Below are 18,515 nucleotides of genomic sequence, written 5' to 3' on the forward strand. Positions count from 1 at the left end.
TAAAATCACAAGCTGAAATACTTCTATATTATATTTACTAGTTGAAAACCCACAAAAATAAAAATGAAACTATATCTATTCTTTTGACTGTCAGACAATTATGGTTTAATTCAAGATGATTACTATTTGGGGCACCAGCGTTAAAGACTGGAATTTATTGTGAACTGTTGTTGGGTTAGAGATAAAAGTGCATCTTTTGCTCTGTTTGGGTTGATACATGACATTTTTAAGTCACTATTAGCCTTACTAGACTTAGCAAATGTGTTTTGTACACTGATTTAGCCTATAATGTATAATTATCATACTAATTCAAATACAAATCACTCACGTGTGACATAAACTAGTCTAAAAGCAAAGTAAACCTCTTTTCAGCCAGTGTTTAAAGTGTTAAGCCATTTGGCCTTTCACATAGAAAGCTGTTTTTATCCTCATGTGCAGGTCACACATCTGTCCTTAATAAACTCACCGACTCAGTGATAATTTATTTCATACCATAATAAGAAAGAACATAAAAACAGGAAGTGTGAAGTCTAAAAGGAGAAGCACATACTGAGTGTGATCATGAACAGGAAGCGTGCAGAGAATATGTATGGGCTGGCCTGTTGTGAAAGATCTGCTTTAATAACACAAACAGATGTGAAACTGTCTGAAGGGACTTTCTTCTTATGCCCAACACCCCGATGCAACAGATCAGACCAGGCTACAGAGTCTATACAAGGGCTGACCGTTCTCACACAAAAATATAAACCTAACTAACTAAAATAGATTTATTACACTTACTCACATGTGCGTCATATTCTGGGCCCTGAAATCATGCTCAAACTGACAGCTGGTCCTCTGGGGTAGGGGGGAAGGCATTCCAGGAGCAGCACACATGACTGACGAAGAAATGTGGAAAAATGGGAAGTGAAAACTCTGTATATGTATACATAAATAAACTAGACACTTACCCTAACCCTGACAATCAGAAATGAATGCATAACCCTAACCCTTGGCCTATACCTAACCATAACCCTATTGTAACCCTGACAATCCTCAAAAATGCCTTCAAACTCATGGGAGCAGGCATTTCATCCCCATAACAGACTGTTGGTCCCCACAGGTATAGTGGCATGCCAATTTTCTGTCCTCACAAAGACGTACATGTACACACACACACACACACACACACACACACACACACACACACACACACACACACACATATGTATATTCAAACATATCCGTCTCAGTGTGGTTGTTTGTTTCCTTGTCTGCAAACTCCTCCTAGACCATCATATGCCAACCAAACTTGGCATATGAGTAAATCTTAGGTCCCTGAAGGTTCTTATCTACATCAGATAATTTGACGTTATCATGTTGCCTAGCAACCGCCTAGCAACCTCCTAGCAACAGACTACAATTACCTGTTTTTAGGATTTATGCACCTATAACACCTTATAAAAACGTCATATAATTTATAGCCACAAAAGTTGAGTTATATATGACACACTATGATGATGTCACATTACTTGGAAACCACCTAGCAATAGGCCAAAATTACCTCTTTCTAGAGTTCATGTACTTCCAATACATCAGTAATGTGAATATACCTGCATCTAAAGGCGCGCTTGTGTCAAAGTCAGCTGAAATGATTTGTGTAAGCAAGGTTTATTTGTGCACTGTTCATGACTTGATGGACCAGTTCTGTTTAACTTCTGTATAAATCATATCCATGGAGATGGCCACCTTCTAGGTTGTTATTCTGGGTTTTCATTCTTGTGACACAACACAAAGTAGCCATTTCTGCTTTTCAGATCATTTTGTACAAACTCATCTAGATTCACTTCTTGTTCTATGAAATAGAAAAGTTTCATAGGTTAGGATCACAACAAGTATTTTTGCTGGATGAAAAAACATTTCTTTTACTACTCCTGGCTCGTTACAGTTGCAATGCCTTTTTTCCCCACATTTAAAGTTTTTCACATTTTCTGTAAGAAGAACAAAACTAAACTAGAAAAAAAAGGATAGGGATCCATAGATATTTCTGCATTAAATTTCGAATAACACTTCACTATTCAGTCAATTTTCCTTTGAGACCTTGTTGAGTGAGATTTTCAAGACACATTCAAGAATGAATAAATAAATGCTCTTCTTGTAAATTGTAAATTGAATATGTTGGATGCCTTTAGGGCTAAATCAAACCGGCTGGTGAAAGTAAAACTTGAGAGAGGAAGAGGGGAGTGAAAAGAAAAGAGAAGTGGCTGTGAGGGCTGTGAAGGGAGAGTTCAGGGAATTTTTCTGCCTTACCAACTCCTCTCCCCCTTCTTCCCTTACAGTCTCCACCCCCTGTTCCTTCTGTCTGCGTCAAAGGATTGAAGACAGAAGAGTAGAGAGCAGGAGGAGGGGTGGATTGAGGTCTTTAGCAGAGGAATGTAGCAGTGAGAGAGAAGATGGCTATAAAAGGACAACACTTCCTGCACTGCTGTGATGTCACTACTAAGATATTTCCTCCTTCCTTTGCCTCCAAATCTGACATACGGATGCTGCTATTTCACCTTAATTTCTCTGAATTTCTCCAGTTCTCCTTCCTGCTAAATTCCAAACTATGGAGTTTGGATTTGTTAGAATTATTTACCGAAACTAACATAAGCAGGAATGTTTACTTTACATGCAATGTGAGCAAATTAATTCCTATGCATGAGGCCTGGGAATGTACATTTAGTCTACAATTTCACATCCATGCTTCATAAACTATACTATATTTTGTTTTCTTGGCACACACATCTGGATCTGTAATTTAAACATTAATTTACCAAGTAATTGGTTGTGCTCTTTAAGTACATAAGAGCTTCATTATTTTCTTTGTTATGGATTTGGTGAGCTGGATAAAACATATTAAAGCTCATTAGTATTTCAGAAAAGCGACAGTGATGATTGAGGGAAATAAAAGTGTAATTAGGTCTTTGTAAGTAAAGTCTTGTAATCATTGTGTGCTATTTAAATTGGCAGCGTATTGAACTTTAGATTAAAATGAGTTTTTAATAATATGTGAAGCTAGTTGTGCTCAGCATTCATCTATGTAAAGAGTCAGGCTGTGATTTTTAAAAAGCACATCATCAACATAGCAGCTCATGCACCTTCCTGAATACGACTAACTACATTTGAAATTACTAGATGCTTTTTTTCAGTGCTTTTTCAAGACTTTGGTGTTCCAGATGACTTCTACCTAGTATTGCACTATTTTAATCTATTTAATCTTTTCAGGTCTCCCCCTTCAAATTGCACGTGAAAGTGAATCATAGCGATGATTCAACAAAGGTTGACTCCTCGCGCTTCTGTGCAAGGATCAGCACCACTGTGAGCACAGGATGTTTAACAGTAGAGGGCAGTAATATAGCATTAAAGTGGACTGAAATATTGTTCAACAATACAAGTAGGATAACAAAATGTGTGACCTTGTCTATATAGATTTTGTTAGACCAGCTTTACTGTATGTTTCTGGTGAACTGCAGTTGCTTCAATATTATTGCTTCAACGATTAAATACTGGAAACTATAAGGGGGAGTGCCTTTAAAAACATCAAATAAGTGTTTTTAAAGTGTTTTAATGCACGTTAATGCCTTCGGGCTTTATCTTTTCCAAGAAGGAAAAATCAAGGCAGTGTTTAGTGACCTCGTTGGTAAAGTAGAAGTTACATAACATACTCCGTCACGCTCTGAATGGTTGACGAAGGCTTGAGGTTGAAATATTACTCAACTACAATGCTTAATCTGCATGTTGTGACAGACAGATAGGGAGGGAAGAGGCCTTTTTTCAAAGCTATTAGTAAATTACAGTCATACTCTGTTTGAGTTTACTTACTGAAACATGCAGAGACTCATACTAGCACATTTTGATGGTAGAAATTGTACTTTATTTTATTTCCAGACAGTTTGGTCAAAAAGGATTTGATTGCCAAAGGTTGCAAAGTTCCTACCAAACTGGCTGAAGTTGAAAACAGGCTGCTGAAAGAGCCTCTTTAATGCATGTAATAAAAGCAAATTCAAGTTCTTTTAGTTTTACAACTTTAGTCCCTGAAGTTTCACCTTGAACTGAAGTTAACTATTAAAATGATTTATAAAGCTCATACTGGGTGATACCTTTGGAACCAATTTTTTGTATCATTTACTTTACTATCAGTCTACTTGTGTTTATGATGAGAATGAAAGGCTGTTTTGACCTTTTGAAACTATTGCTCAAGTGTCTTGGGATACGATTATCTCAGTTATGGTTTTACCTTTAGACTGTATTGCATACAATTGCTTTGATAGACCTCGCTTCAGTGTGTATGTGTGTGTGTCTGTGTGTTCCTCTATGTATGCATACGTGCCTTACGTGTATAGTGCTCAGAATCAGATGACTTGGGTAAGGTCAGTTTTGACAGTAACAGCCGTGGTTGATCAATAACTATTTCACAGAAAGCAGTGGTAATGTTAGCCATGTGTGTGTGTTGCAGTTCAAGTGACTGTAACAGGCTTAAAGACATCGTGAAACGAAGAGTCAAACAAACACAGAAGAAATAATTGAACGGATTAATTACTATGACTTAAAATGCTTCCAGGAAAAGTACACTTCGCTGCACATGTGAGCTATTAGAAATTACTTAACCACAATGGCCAGCTTCTCTGTATTTTCATATATTTTCACAGAAAATTATGTTAATAACAAACTAAACAGTTTTTTCGTCTTCATTATTTAGTAATAAGAACACGTTAATGGACTTTAACCAGTCTGGCCTTATAGAACAGGCTGTGAAATTGTGAGCATACAAACACCCACTCATTCCTGCTTTTTTGGCTTACTGTTTACACTTTGTGGTCATTGTCCATCACCATAGCAACACATCCTGCTATTGATCAAAAGGGGAACAAAGTTGGAAGGCACAAGGCTATGAGGTTCACTCGGAGTCTGAAATCCAGCCCTTAAAGAATTGACAAAAAAAATGGAGCTTCAGTCATAAATTAGATTTTATTGTTTGAACATAAAGGGTGTGGGTTAGGATCATAGCAGAGCTATCTTAGGGATAGGTGTGCCATATGTTTTTCACTCATGATTTCCTAAGGTTGCGGTGTTTTGTTCAGATTGGTGAAGTTTGCAAATGTGGATGAAGTTTACTCACTTTTGTTCAGGAAATGTCAACACAAGCAACGCATCTGTCACTCTGTTAATATTGGGAGTATCATGTGTATCGACACTATATAACCACATGACACCGTGATGTGGTTACATGTAACTCTGGTTACTAAATGATCTTGGTTATTTGTAGTATGTAGGAGACGGACAGCAAACAAGTTGCCTAAACTCTTTTTATTATAGCTTTTCAAGTCATTCGAGTGTCACTATCATATAATCCTGTGGCTGGGATAAACATGTATGGTCACCACAAACAAACCTCACCAGAATTTTTGTGGAAGCAGATGGAGAGCAATGACAGTGTTACCAGTAATACGAGTTAGTAGGAAGAAGTGTCTCCAAAACGGATTTCTTAGGCTCTTAACTTGGAGGGGGAATTGAACCGTCCCACATTTCTTGGAAATCCTGATTCAAAAGATCTCAAATCAAATGGGAAAAATTCCCACATCGTATTTATCTCAACAAGTTGCAAAACTGTAATCAGATACATCAATGATTTGTTGTTTTTATTGTTCTAATCTCGTTAATGTGTCAGACTATTTCACACTTATCTCCCACATCGTCACAAGTGCTTCTTCTGTGTGTGTTCTCAGATATTCTGGGTGTTACTGTAAGCAGGACTTTTATTATTCCAGATCCCAATCTTGCTAGACAGTGTACACTTCTTTGACAGTATGAGGGCGGGGGCAGTTTGCGCAACAGTCTCAAGCGGAATGTAACATGGAAATTGCAACAGAGTGTTTTAACAAACGCCTCCTTAACTCGTAAATGCGCCTTACAGAAAGTGACGACAGAAAAAATATCATTTTTTTTTCTTCCTTGAGATTTCCCACTGCTCAGTTTTCTATAAATGCTTTTTTGATATGTAAAAAGCAATTGTCCATTTGCTTTGAACAGTTACACTAAAAGCAATACCCTAATATCCAACATTCAATTTAATGCACTGCTGCAAAGAGCTGCCAAAACATTGCAGGTTTTACCTAGAAATAAAAAGCTGTGTGATAGTGTGTATAAACACGGTCATCTAAATACCTGACTGTATACACAACAAAGATGTATGGCACAAAACAGAATCGGGAGAGAAAAAGTGGAGGACAAAAGGTCAAGGTTCCATATTCAGGAGACTAGTTATTATTTAGCTGTAATGCAGCAGAATGTATATTTAAGTGTAACATGTATAGGCTTTAACGCATTCAAAATCTTGATCTCATTTCAAATAATGTAGAAAAAAATCCTCAAAAAGTATTTGTGATTCTGGCTCAGAAGTTCAGCAGATTACTGGAAAGGTGAATTTCCCTCCATTTCTTAAAATCTGGTGCTACTGAAAACACAGGATTTCCTACCAACACATGTAGAAGTCAAAGTAGTGGTGTTTTAATAATGGTTGCTTCCATTTAAGGGGAAGCCCAGCTCCAATGTGTCTAACTGAAACACTTAACAGAACTGGGCCTTCATCGGTACACATCTTCTTTCCTTGCTGTAATTACAGGAAGTTCCTGAACTCCGCATGTGAATGCATAAGCTGTAAATAACACGAGTCCAAAACATCAGCGTACAATCATTTCTTTATTGAGAATTTTTATTAAAATGTATTTTTCTTATTTTCAGGCAATCAAAAATATAAGATTATCTTTTCTACTTTGCTTTTTCTCACATTTGCATCTCACAAACAGTGAAGTTTTTTTTCCATAAATAAAGTACAAAATACAATTTTCTCTAAATGCAAATAAATATCATAATAAATATATCCGTTTAAGTTAAACAACACAAGGTAACCAATAACCAAAAGGAATACTGCGGTGTTCCCTGAACCAGGCTGTCAAACACAAGGGGGGAAATAAAAGATAGTGTGCAATTTACAAAGTAGCAAATATTACAGAATGTTTTACAGAATCAAATGTTATTAAGTGTGTCGGGATACATATATTCAGATTTGAATTCACTGACATACCTTATTTGTATTAGAGCACTTTGATCTTTGTGCATTCTGCAAGTTGTATTTGCTTCCACGTCTACAAAACGACAGACACAAACATACACTCTCACATGCATATTCTGTACAAGGCCCACACGCGCACACACGTCCACACACAGACAGAGTGAAGAACGAAGCTTTGGTTGAATGCTACTGAGAGATTTGACAGGTTCTCCCTTTAGAATTAGCTGTAAAGTGCATATCACAGACACATGTCAGGTCTCACTGGTAAAGGCTACTGAATCAAACATACTGTTTGTGGCACAGAGCATAAATAGCCTATTAGGTAGGGAAAATATTCAAGGCACAGGAATCACTGATTATCACCAAAGCTATTTTGATCACTACCAACATTCACCGGTAATGTCAAGACCTGCAGATGAGTTAATTTTGACGGAAGACCACATATATAGGTCTTATAAGCTACATGTTATGTATAAAAATAGATTGATAACATTTGGGTACTTAAATCATCTCAGTATGTGTAGTTTGTCTAAGATGAGCTCAACTTTACAAACATAAATTAAGAACTTTAAGTGTTATTGTCGACTTGTTCTGAACAGTTCTGGTGCTGATGAAAGTCCAGATAGACAGAAAAGTTAAAAAGAAAGTCATTTATCTTTTGTTATTTCCCTTTGGATCCATTTAGTCAGACAGGGATAGGCGTTCAAACACAGTGAGCCTCTTGGTGGCTGAGCCATCAAAGGTCGGAGACTCGGTTCCACTGGAACTGCTGCTGCTGTAGGACTCCTCCAGGGAGTCCTCAGAGGAGAAACGCTGCAGTGAAGGCTTTACGAATGTTCCAGCAGCTGGAAACAGCATACTGCTGTCCTGGTGCTGCCCGTCCTTCACGTTGGTGAAGACACTGCTGTTGTTGCTACTGAAATTATTTCCATGACCACACACGCAACGTGAGACCTGTGGCTCCAAGATGAGAGGAATGTTATGGATGTCTCCAGCGCTCATACGGGTTTGCTGGCTGCCAAACGGGAATGCTGCTGCCTCACGCTGCACAGAGTCAAACACTGGGGAGAGAAGGTCAGCAGGAGGTGGAGAAACAGAGGGAGCACGGCTGAAACCCTGGTTAGGATCACTGAAGACCGAGGCGAATGATGGAGGGGAAGAGCTGCGAGAAGAGCCCAGAAACCCAGCGAAGCTGACACTCTGGCGGAGCTGGTGCCGTGGATTGTGAACACTGGGTGTTGTGGTAGTTTGCTGCCGCTGGAATTTGGCAGACAGTAACGGACCATCGCTGATTTTCTCCTCATGGATGAAGTGGCAGCGTGAACCGTAGGGGCAGTAGCCAAAGTTATAGAAGGTTCTGCAGGGCTCTGTCTTGTACTTGGGGTGGCGGTACAGTCCTCTTAGTTCTGCCTCACCATGGGCAAACTGGCATTTGCTGCCATACTTGCAGCTGCCAGTCTCCTGGAAGCCACGGCACAGCTCAGTTTTATAACGGTTAGAGGACACCATTGGTGGGGTCTGGGCAGAAACAGTAGATGAGGGAGGGAAGCCTGGTGGGGGAGGCACAGTAGTAGCAGTAGGGCCTGAGGGAAACAGCTCCGAGTTCTTCAGCTGTCCAAACGAAGAGAGAAGGCTGCTGCTGGATTCGGTTAGACTCATGGAGCGATCGGGACGGAAAGGTAGCTGTTTCTTTGTGGAGACAGGGGCCGGGCCCCAGATGGTTGGCCAGAGAGAGCTGCCAGTGTCGTCATTATTAACATGCTCAGTGCTCATGTTGAGGCTCAGAGAGCCAGGAGGGGAAGGGGTGAAAAAGGGGGCAGACCGATGGCTCTGCCCTGAGACTTCGTTCAAGGCCAGGTTGATCAAGTTCTGTAACAGACAGAGGGGACTGTTAGAATCCAAAACAATATATGTCTAATATTAATGAAATGCTGAACATTTTCAAAGTCTTTCTATAAAGCTTTATTTCGGATATTGGGTTACAAAAATGCCAAACAAATAATAACAACAACAATAACAATAATGTAGCCAAATTAAATTGAGATTAACTGAAATAATATAAATGAATAAAATCATAGTTTGTGATTTTCCATTAGTTTACTGATACAGGAAGATTAAACTAGGGCACACAACCAACTGAGCAGCTGACCGTCTGAGTCACCTCATTATGTCTTAAATCACAAAGTGAGGAGGCCCTCTGTCATTTCAAAAGGTGTTCGCATCAAAACACCGTTTGGCAGCAGCAATAAACTGAGCAGAAATTAACAGCAGTTACTTTGTATAAGCAGTCAGAGCGCCTAAGCCAGCCACCCACCAACTACAAAAAGGGTTTTTCAAAACAAAAACAAAACACTGAAGTAGTTTGACTCACCTTTGTTAAGATATCGTCGAGCATTTCGGACATCCTTTTGGCAACAAGATAAGGACTCGGGTCTGAACTCCAGTTGACTGTTGGATATATGTCCAATCTTAAAAGTTAATGGTCGAGCTCTCCTTTTAAGTCTATTTAAAAGCCCCTCCTATACTGGGAGGAGTTTCCATTCCCCCTTCCGGGATGACGCTGCTGCTGCCTCAAGTTTCATATGAGCTAAGAGATGGGCGGGACTTAAACGGTAGAAGAGAGAGAGAGGAAGAGAAGAAAGAAAACAGTGTATTTTTAACTAGTTGCGTGAAATGTGTCAGTTTCGTAGGCAAGGGGGGCTATTTACATAGCTCTCATACCCACTCCAAACCTAGAGCGGCGCACACTTGTTTTCCTGTTTTCGCTCTTATTCTGTACCAGTTAGTGTGAATGATTTTTAACCGCACAAACTCTGCGATATTTTTTAAAACCCAAAGCGCTCGAATGTAAAGTGGCAAGGAAGGCTGTTTATTTAAGATGAATACACTGACTCCTTTCATCTCAAAGTACAGGCACATCTGTTCTGTAGTAAACTCTGTAGTAGTTAATATATAGTAATAAACATGCAGCCATATACTCATATATGACTAATGCCCAGCTTTCTGGAAGTGCCATCAATCATCTCTGATCAAATCCCGTGTCGCCTCTACACTATACCTTTCGCTCGCATTACGTTACATATACATTACTGTGCTTTCTTGTTTACCAGAATACATGCAGCTACATTTCCCCATCTGTGGTCTGGTTTCTGCTGTGCACCAGAGCTCCTGCAGAGTCTAACCATTACCAGAACACAGACAATAGAAGCATTGATTACAGATGAAAGAAACCAATAGTGGTCTCTTATTGGTAGTAGAGTCTGATGAATAACTCCTTCACGTCATGTGTAGCCACACGTTTTTAAAGCTGTTTTAATGCAAGGTTTGCACACATGCCCCACTTTGGATGGCCCACAGTGGAAATGAAGCTGACACATAAACTTGACAAACAAAAAAAAGTAATTATCAGAAGCATATTGTTATTAGTGTATAACCATTTTTTCTTTCCACAGTGAGCATTGCGTTAGCTATGTTTTTCTGTCTTTCTCACAGGCATTAAAAACATGTTACATTAACACTTAACTTGTTTATAATATTCTGGGGTGATTTTTTTTGTATAGTACGACTGTAGAAACACTCTGCGATTCACACATTGCATGGATCGGTTTCACACAGTGTCAAGTGTGAACAATAAATGTCTGTACCCTGACACATGAAGCAGAAGATTTCAAGCCCTTCTTCATTTGCATTTTGCTGATTATGACTGTGACAATATAAATAAACAACAATATAAATATCACATGTCTCTTGGTCTAGTTGAGTCCATTCAACCACAGCCATGGTGAAGACCGTTAACAGACGATGACCACTAACACTGTTTACAAGGAGAGTAATCTACAGAGGGTTATTGGTGAAATGGCTGCCTATTCACGGAGGGTAGTATAAAAAGCTATTGATGGAAATTTGACTTGAAGGGAAGAGTATGATAGGAAAAGGTGCACAAACAGCAGGGATGACTGCATAGATTATCAAGAAAAGTCAACTCAAGAACTTTGGAGAGCTTCACAGGAAGTGGAGCCACCATGAGAGCTGTCACGTTCCTGATATCTTAGAAATCCCCCATAGTGGGCTATCATAAGGAGGAAGATGAGACACCCCCACCCTCCAAATCCACCCCAAAATAAAAAGAAATTAACAAGAGCTGGAGGCCACTGTCAAAGCAACCTGGGCTTTAGTTACAGCTCAGCACTGCTACAAGCTTCAACACATTTTTAATAAAGGCGTCCCAGTTAAGCACTGAGTGCATAAGTGAACACACTATCACTCGCATCTCTAATGCTCGTTTTTGGGGTTTTTTTTAGACGCACTAGTACATCATTTCACGCATGTCAGTAAATCTAATAGCTTCTTTTTTTTTCTGCGAAACTGCTACGCTGTTATCAGCCAAATGAAACACCAGATTTTTTTTGTCTCTACTGCTGCGTCATCAAGTCACATGAGTCATATTTAGTCTAGTAAATGATGGCAAATATATTCTAATCACAGTTGTGAAACAGTAGAAAAGTCACAGTAAACAGAAGGTGGGTGCTGTGAGAAGAGCCACAAGGATTTTAAAAAAAACCCAACAACTTTGCATTGTAAATCAAAAGTATTCAAACACGTTGGTAAAATTAACAGACTAAGAAAATCCTTCACTCCAAATCAAACGTAGCTCCCAACTGAAATTAAAGCGTTTTGCTTAAACAGGGGAATTACTAATGCATAAGGGGTAAGACTGGATTAACGTTGCAAAAGATATCTTCACATACAACATAAGTCTAGTAAATTAAACCAAAGCAGAAAATGAAAATACAGAAGTACATTGCTAGTAAATTAAGAGCGTGATTAAAGTTCCCACTTCTGTTTCAAGAAACACTGAGCCATAGCCAACCATAGAGTTTCGCTACAAGTTACCGCCAGAACATTTGGATGCTCTTCTTGCTCTCACTGTACTTTCTTAAGTGTACTCCCTCACAACAGCTCTCTGTATGTGTTTTTGAGCCTAAATTTTCTCACTGTTAAATGCATAATATTTGAGTTTTTTTAAGTTACTGCGATGAGTTGCTTTTCTTTTTGTTTTAAATCATTCTTGGATACCATGTTGTATAAATGTGCAGGAGGGTTTGGTGAGAATCGCAATCTATATCATGTACACAACTCACAGGCCTCACATGCATGCCGACACTAACAGTGCAACTCAAGCCAAACGAGCCTCTCATGTTCAGCTATTAATAACTGCAGCTCCATACAAATAACCCTGCTGCATTTGATACAAAAAAGACTGTCAAGAGGACATGCAACAATTGTTCCCATCTTTGCTGAAAAATTTAGTTCGTCAGCAGGCAAGTAAGCGGGCACAGACATGAGGGATGCAAAATACCAGCACTGACATCTTGTATATGTATATCTTTCCTTTGTTTGTATGTCTAAGTGTGGGTTACCTTACTCTACTGGTTTCTAATGAAAGTCTTCCCGGTTGCATAGATTTTCTCTTTAACAGGGAGTGTCACGTAGAGTTATATTCAGAAAAAATGCTGATGGTGCTTTCCAGATTGTTGTTGTGTTTTTTCTTTCCTTGGTGACTAAGAGAGTCTGTGCCCAATGCCAAGTTTTCCACTAGGATGATTTTAGTGACACACCAGCAGACTTGAGGTCTTGTAACATGTTAGAACATGATCGCACATTTAATTCAAAGGAAATTGTCCCTATGAGGGAGGAAACTGTGGGAAAATTGTAATATGAGAAATGAAGACAATACTTTGTAAGACTGGGACTAATCCACAGAAAAATAAATTAAGTACCAATGAGATTTTGAGTGCTCACGAGGTTTATTTAAACATCGAGTAATGCCAGTAGGTCATTTTCCACAGGTAAAAAGCCCAGACTTGAAAGCAAACATTCAATATGTGTGGGGAGAAAATTCACCATGCAATGCAAATATGCATATTTGTATTATTCCCGTATCCCCTAATATGAATTTATTATGAAATGGAAAATCTTTACAATACAATTTTTATCTTATTATTTGTTGCCGTATGAAAGGAATGTGCTGCAGTATGAATTTTATGCAGTTCTGTACCCACACATTAGCTCTTAATTCTTTAGCTTTGCCGGTCACTTAGATGTACAGATGGGTCATTAACTAAAACAGGCCCGTGTTTACCCTTTTAACCATCCCCTATACGATCGGCTTTTACATTAACCTGCCTTTACAAAATAGATCACTGTTTAAAGATATATAGAAAGTCTCCTGGGGGAATTTTAGATCATGTTATCCCTGCAGCATAGTGGGTGATAATTTATAGTCTAATTACAGAGCTGGTGAGAAAATTTTCAATCTTGAAAATATCTCTAGCTGGCAAAAATATACTAGAATAGTAAATACACAAAAAAAAAAAAGAAAAAGAAAAAAAGAATGGTAAATACACCCAAACATGCTGTATTTTATTCCTCAAGGTTCATTATTCAAGAAACAACAAGTGAACATAGAGGAGGGAAACTGGAGGGAACTTTTTAGGTGTTTGACTCACCACGGATGGCTGTGAACTGCCAAGTCATCATCATGTGGTTCAAGATGACTGGCAGGTGAGGTCAACATATATGGGAACACCCAACCTGCTGTGGTTTCCATACTGCCCCTGTGTACTTATTTGCATAGAAGCTTCTCCAGCTTTATCTCTTTAGCCTTTCATTTCCTCTGTCCCTCTGTCTTAGGTCAAGTTGTAAGTAAAGCCCCCGATAAATACGCTCTGGCCAGCTTGTCTCTCTAATAAGAGATACTTTGCAAATATTTAATCATGCCCTCCATAACATTGCTATGGTGACATGCCAAACATTGCACGCCTAAATGGGCACAGGTTCAGCAGTTACTTAGCGACAGCTGTGGAGCAGGTTTGCAAAGCTAATATGGCTGACACAGAAATATGATGAAGCCAAGCTGCTCCTGATTCTAAATTTAATAGTTGATTCATCACGGTGAAAGGCCATGGAGGGAATTGCGAAGGAAGAGGAGAAATAGGAGCATTAGAAGGGAGGGAGGAAGGGATTTTAGCTGCTGACATTATGATGAGGGAAAGTACCTGTCTCCCCAAATGAATCCCAGACACACTGTTTTTCCATCTTTATCTATGTAACAATTATGGATTCTTCTGTGTGGGGTGCACCGGAAGTGCACTGACTACACAGTACCACAGTGTACTGAGAATATGCAAAGACGTGTTAAAATGAGGATCATTTGACTTAACAAAAGTGGTCTTTATAACAACTAAAAGAACAAAATGTCCTGACTAATGTCAGACTATAGATGCTGATTTAGAGCAGAGGAGGTAAACAGCGTGGTGCATGAAAATCATTTAAAATCTCCAGAACACTGTAAACAATGAACAACAACTTTTAACATAAGAGTTGCCCAATCACTTAGTCACACTGCTAAAACCTGTTTAGTCTCGCCTGCTTTCGATTCTAGTCCTAGCAGGTTTTATTTTTTGCTTTCATTGTGCAAACACAGGTGTATTGACTTCTATTATTGTTTTTTTAATTGACATTCATCAATATGCTAAATATGCAACATTAAAAAAGTATATATACATCTCTCTCTCTCTCTCTCAAATTTAATGAAACTGTTCATGTTTTTCATGGGATTATCTGCATATTTATTTAATTAACCATTTATAATTATTTATTTACCAAAGGTCAGAAAAAAACAAGTGCTAAATGCACTAAAGAACCATTTTTTATTTTTTTATTTTTTTACCAAAGTGATACCCTATATCAACAGAGATTGCAAAAAAATCAAGAACAATAAATATTAAATGGGTAAAAAACCCAGGCAATTCTATGGAGCCCTTATGGATGACAACATTTTCCAGAGATTCCCTCATAATCTTTACTCTGGGTTTGGGCTTAGTGTCACTTAGCAGTGCCACAGAGACAACGTGTAATGGATACAAAATTTTCAGTTTAGGGAGTCTCAGTGAATGAGAATATAGCTGAAGGCCACATGCAGAAATGTTCCCATAAAGCAAAAGTGCCAGGTGGTTACCTGGAATTTTGTGTGCAGGCATGCAGTTTGACACGGCAGACCAGTAATGTAGTAAATGTTGACTGTAGCGTGTGACGTCATCAGTCATGAGTCATCTGCCAATATGTTTTACATGTTTCAAAATGTAAGTGCTACTTTTTGTTAGAGTTTGAGATTTATGGATTCAAACAACTGTGGTGTTTGTGCTTGTTTTGGTGCTGCTTTACGGTTCTTGTACCCTTAGTGAGGCTTCTTTATGTGTGATTTTGTTTTGTTTTTTTCTTGTTTGTTTGTATTCTTTTTTTAAAGACAGTCTTGTCTGGCAGCTTTAGCAATCAGAATCATGATCTGAATTGACTGATGTGCCAAACATAATTGGTTTTGCCAAGATAATTCTATAGGGTCCTTTTGTTAGTGTTTTTCTTTTTTGGTCTTATTTATTTATTTATTTATTTATTCATTCATTGTCCCTCACAGGTGACTGTTAATAATACATTTCTACAAACAACAAAGAGTCAAATTCCACAGTGATGTCGTACTGTACCAGTGTATGACTTAAACTGTGAATATAACAAAGCAAGTAACAAGTAAAGCCTAAACCATGAAATCTTCTGAAACTCTATAAAAAAAAAGCATATATGACTTTTAATTTAATATATTTAGTTTGATTTTTGCAATTCATTAAAAAAAAAAATCTATTGTGTTATTTTATTAGTTTTTTTTTGAGAGAAAAATAAAGTCTTACTGATTATGTAAGGGTCTCAGAAACTCGTGAATCTAATATGAAACACGTATAAATTTAGGAACCATACTTCACATTAAACAAACACAGTACATTAAATTTAGGTAAGTTAGGTACTACTCTGAGGATGACTAAAGCCATCTGTTCAAAATCCCCACATTTTGTAACAATTGCAGGCGTATGTGTCTGTTCGGTTCATATGCTGCCGTATGCCACAAGTAATTACCAGTAATCTGGGGGTCAAAATAGATGATGACTCATCACAATGATCTGCGTATGTGTCATCCTTGTGAGACAACAAACAGACTGTCATTCGTTAGTCTTTCTGCCGTGTTTTTCTTTCTCAATTATTGAAACAGTTTTCAATCATGTCCCAGTGCTTTTAGCTTCAGTTTCTTTTTTACTACGTCTGAGCTGGAGGGTGGTGTGAATAATCTTTTTCAACAGAAGATTTCAAAAGTCGGTGTCAAAACTAATTTACACTAAATTACTTTATGCAGCTATATGAAGATTTGTCATACAGAAAATGAACAGCTTGTGCATAACAAATGTAACGTTTATGGTACCTTTCCCCTAAGTTAACAGTACTGATAATTATCAAAATCTTTTTCATGTTTCTGTAATGGCTAATCCACCACTATGTCCAACATCTTTAATCAAATGTTTTTGCTAAAAGATAATTATAATTTTTATCCATTAGTTTTCAAATTTAGTTTTTTACAAAAAAGCAGAAAACTAGTAGACCACATTATTTTTTGATTAAGATGCCAAGTTACAGTTATTCACTTGCAATCCTGAACAGAAAAATTTGTTTTAGTGGTTGCATGTTATGCTTAATTAATTACTGATTTCTGAAATTACAGTGTGCCTGTTCAATTTGGATATAAAAATATGAATTCTGTTTGTTATTTTATTAATTAATGGCAATATAATTTTTTGTGTGTTATCTTGTTTTTATGACAATTCGTCTACTAAATTTATTATGTTCTATACAAGTAACCTATAATAATACAAATCCCAGTTTCGCATTATTAAATTACATTATTAAAACTGCACAGGTGAACAAATACAGAGCTATGAAATGAAATCTTTCAAGACAAAACTAAGTTTTATACTTAGACTTCAGTTAGATGGAAAAATAGACAAAAGGAACATAAGCTGTAAACAAGGTAAAGGTTTATCATGTGAGACAGATCAGCATGAGGCTGGACTGGTCAAACTTGCTTCTGCAGATTGTTTTTCAATGGTAGGGTAAGGTGTAATGCAGATAAACAACATAACATGCAACAAGTCCAACTGTACTAAAAGGTTGCTTTAAAGGTGTCTATTTTTTCCATTAACATAAAAAAGTGAAAACTGTGTTGTGAACTAAGACATTTCTTCAGGAATAAGACAGGCCTATACAGTAATATCTCTACACCTGCCAAAAAAAAAAAAAAGTAATAAAAAATAAACCAAACTAAATCAGATCAAACCACCATCATTGTAGCATTAGGTCCATAACATTAGGTTTTGGTTTTTCATCCTAATGATGGCCTCCTTCTCTTTGTACCTAACACTGATAATTCTTGCAAAAATTATTCCAACAACAAGTTCAAAACTTCCCAGCTCTTTTATCTATTTAACTGCTGATTAAATAATAGGCTTATGTTAAAGCCATTGAATTAAAGCTAAAAGTCTGGACTTTACATCTTGATTGTTTTTTGTTGATTTAAAATCCCTTGTTGTTGAGCGAAGAAGTAAAACTGCAAATAAATATTTAATTGTCCCAAAGCTTATGGGGCTAACTATAGATGTAAAATCAGTCCTATCAACAAGCAGGTTTTAGTTATTTATTAGTGATTGATTCTGATTATTTTCAGTGGCTCGTTGAGTAGTGGCGTACAAAGTTCACCTGTCACAAAATTTGCTTTGGCAACACCAACTCTGACTAGGGATACTCAGGATACTTAAAGTTAACAGGGTCAGGCAGCTGGGACTGTGCAGGACTTGCCCACTTTGGTCACTGAGCTATAGTCAGCACCAGGTCAGCCTATGGGGAATCCCTGGGTGGGGCAATCTCTGGGGAATCCCTGGGTGGGGCAGTCTGTGAGAAGGCCTTGGGTGGACCATTGTATAGAGAGGTCTGGGTGTCACAAAAAGTGGCGTGATCACATGCCAGGTGGTGGTGAACAGCATTACCAAGTGCTATGCTTCCTCTTTGAGGTTGACAGTGGAGGGACAGAGAAAAACTGGCTCCTTACCACCTGAGAACATGTCAGCCAAACAGGAAGCTGGAAAGGACAAAGTAAGGAGTGATTGAACTTGTGAACATATGGCGCCAGGGGGGTAGGCAGACTCTCGGTCAAATGTTTGTAATTTTCTTTACATCCGAGACTGGAAGAGTTGTAGATGTTTGTCCAATACACCCATCATGGACAAAAGGTCCATTGATAGAGTCTAAAATACCTGGTCACCTCTTTCCCTAGCTCCCTGGATAAGATGGCTGTGTCTGCTAGCCCTATTTGTAGTTGGAGCATATTGTCAGTGAGAGTAGAATTAGTACCCAATTAGGACACACTCAAGAAGCAGGCAGGGCAAACAATGAATAAACAATCATTAGAAGAAGATGGGTCAAACAATCCAAATATGCATAACAGAATACAACACAAGGACAGGACTATTTGTACACATAGAAACAC

The 18,515-nt window shown here is 38.1% G+C and overlaps 1 protein-coding gene across 1 annotated transcript; it reads right to left on the bottom strand.

Annotated features, from left to right (window-relative positions):
- Nucleotides 1-6,701: 6,701 nt before the first annotated feature.
- Nucleotides 6,702-9,553, bottom strand: zgc:162730 (mRNA decay activator protein ZFP36L1). The gene is made up of 2 exons (XM_006802057.3): nt 9,465-9,553; nt 6,702-8,962 (listed from the first exon to the last, which is right to left on the bottom strand). The coding sequence occupies exons 1-2, from the start codon at nt 9,495-9,497 to the stop codon at nt 7,775-7,777; spliced, it is 1,221 nt and encodes a 406-aa protein (XP_006802120.2). The 5' UTR covers nt 9,498-9,553; the 3' UTR covers nt 6,702-7,774.
- Between the last annotated feature and the right edge of the window lie 8,962 nt (nt 9,554-18,515).

Source organism: Neolamprologus brichardi, chromosome 14, assembly GCF_056152115.1.
Source record: "Neolamprologus brichardi isolate AB-2024 chromosome 14, ASM5615211v1, whole genome shotgun sequence".
NCBI classification, from domain to species: Eukaryota; Metazoa; Chordata; class Actinopteri; order Cichliformes; family Cichlidae; genus Neolamprologus; species Neolamprologus brichardi.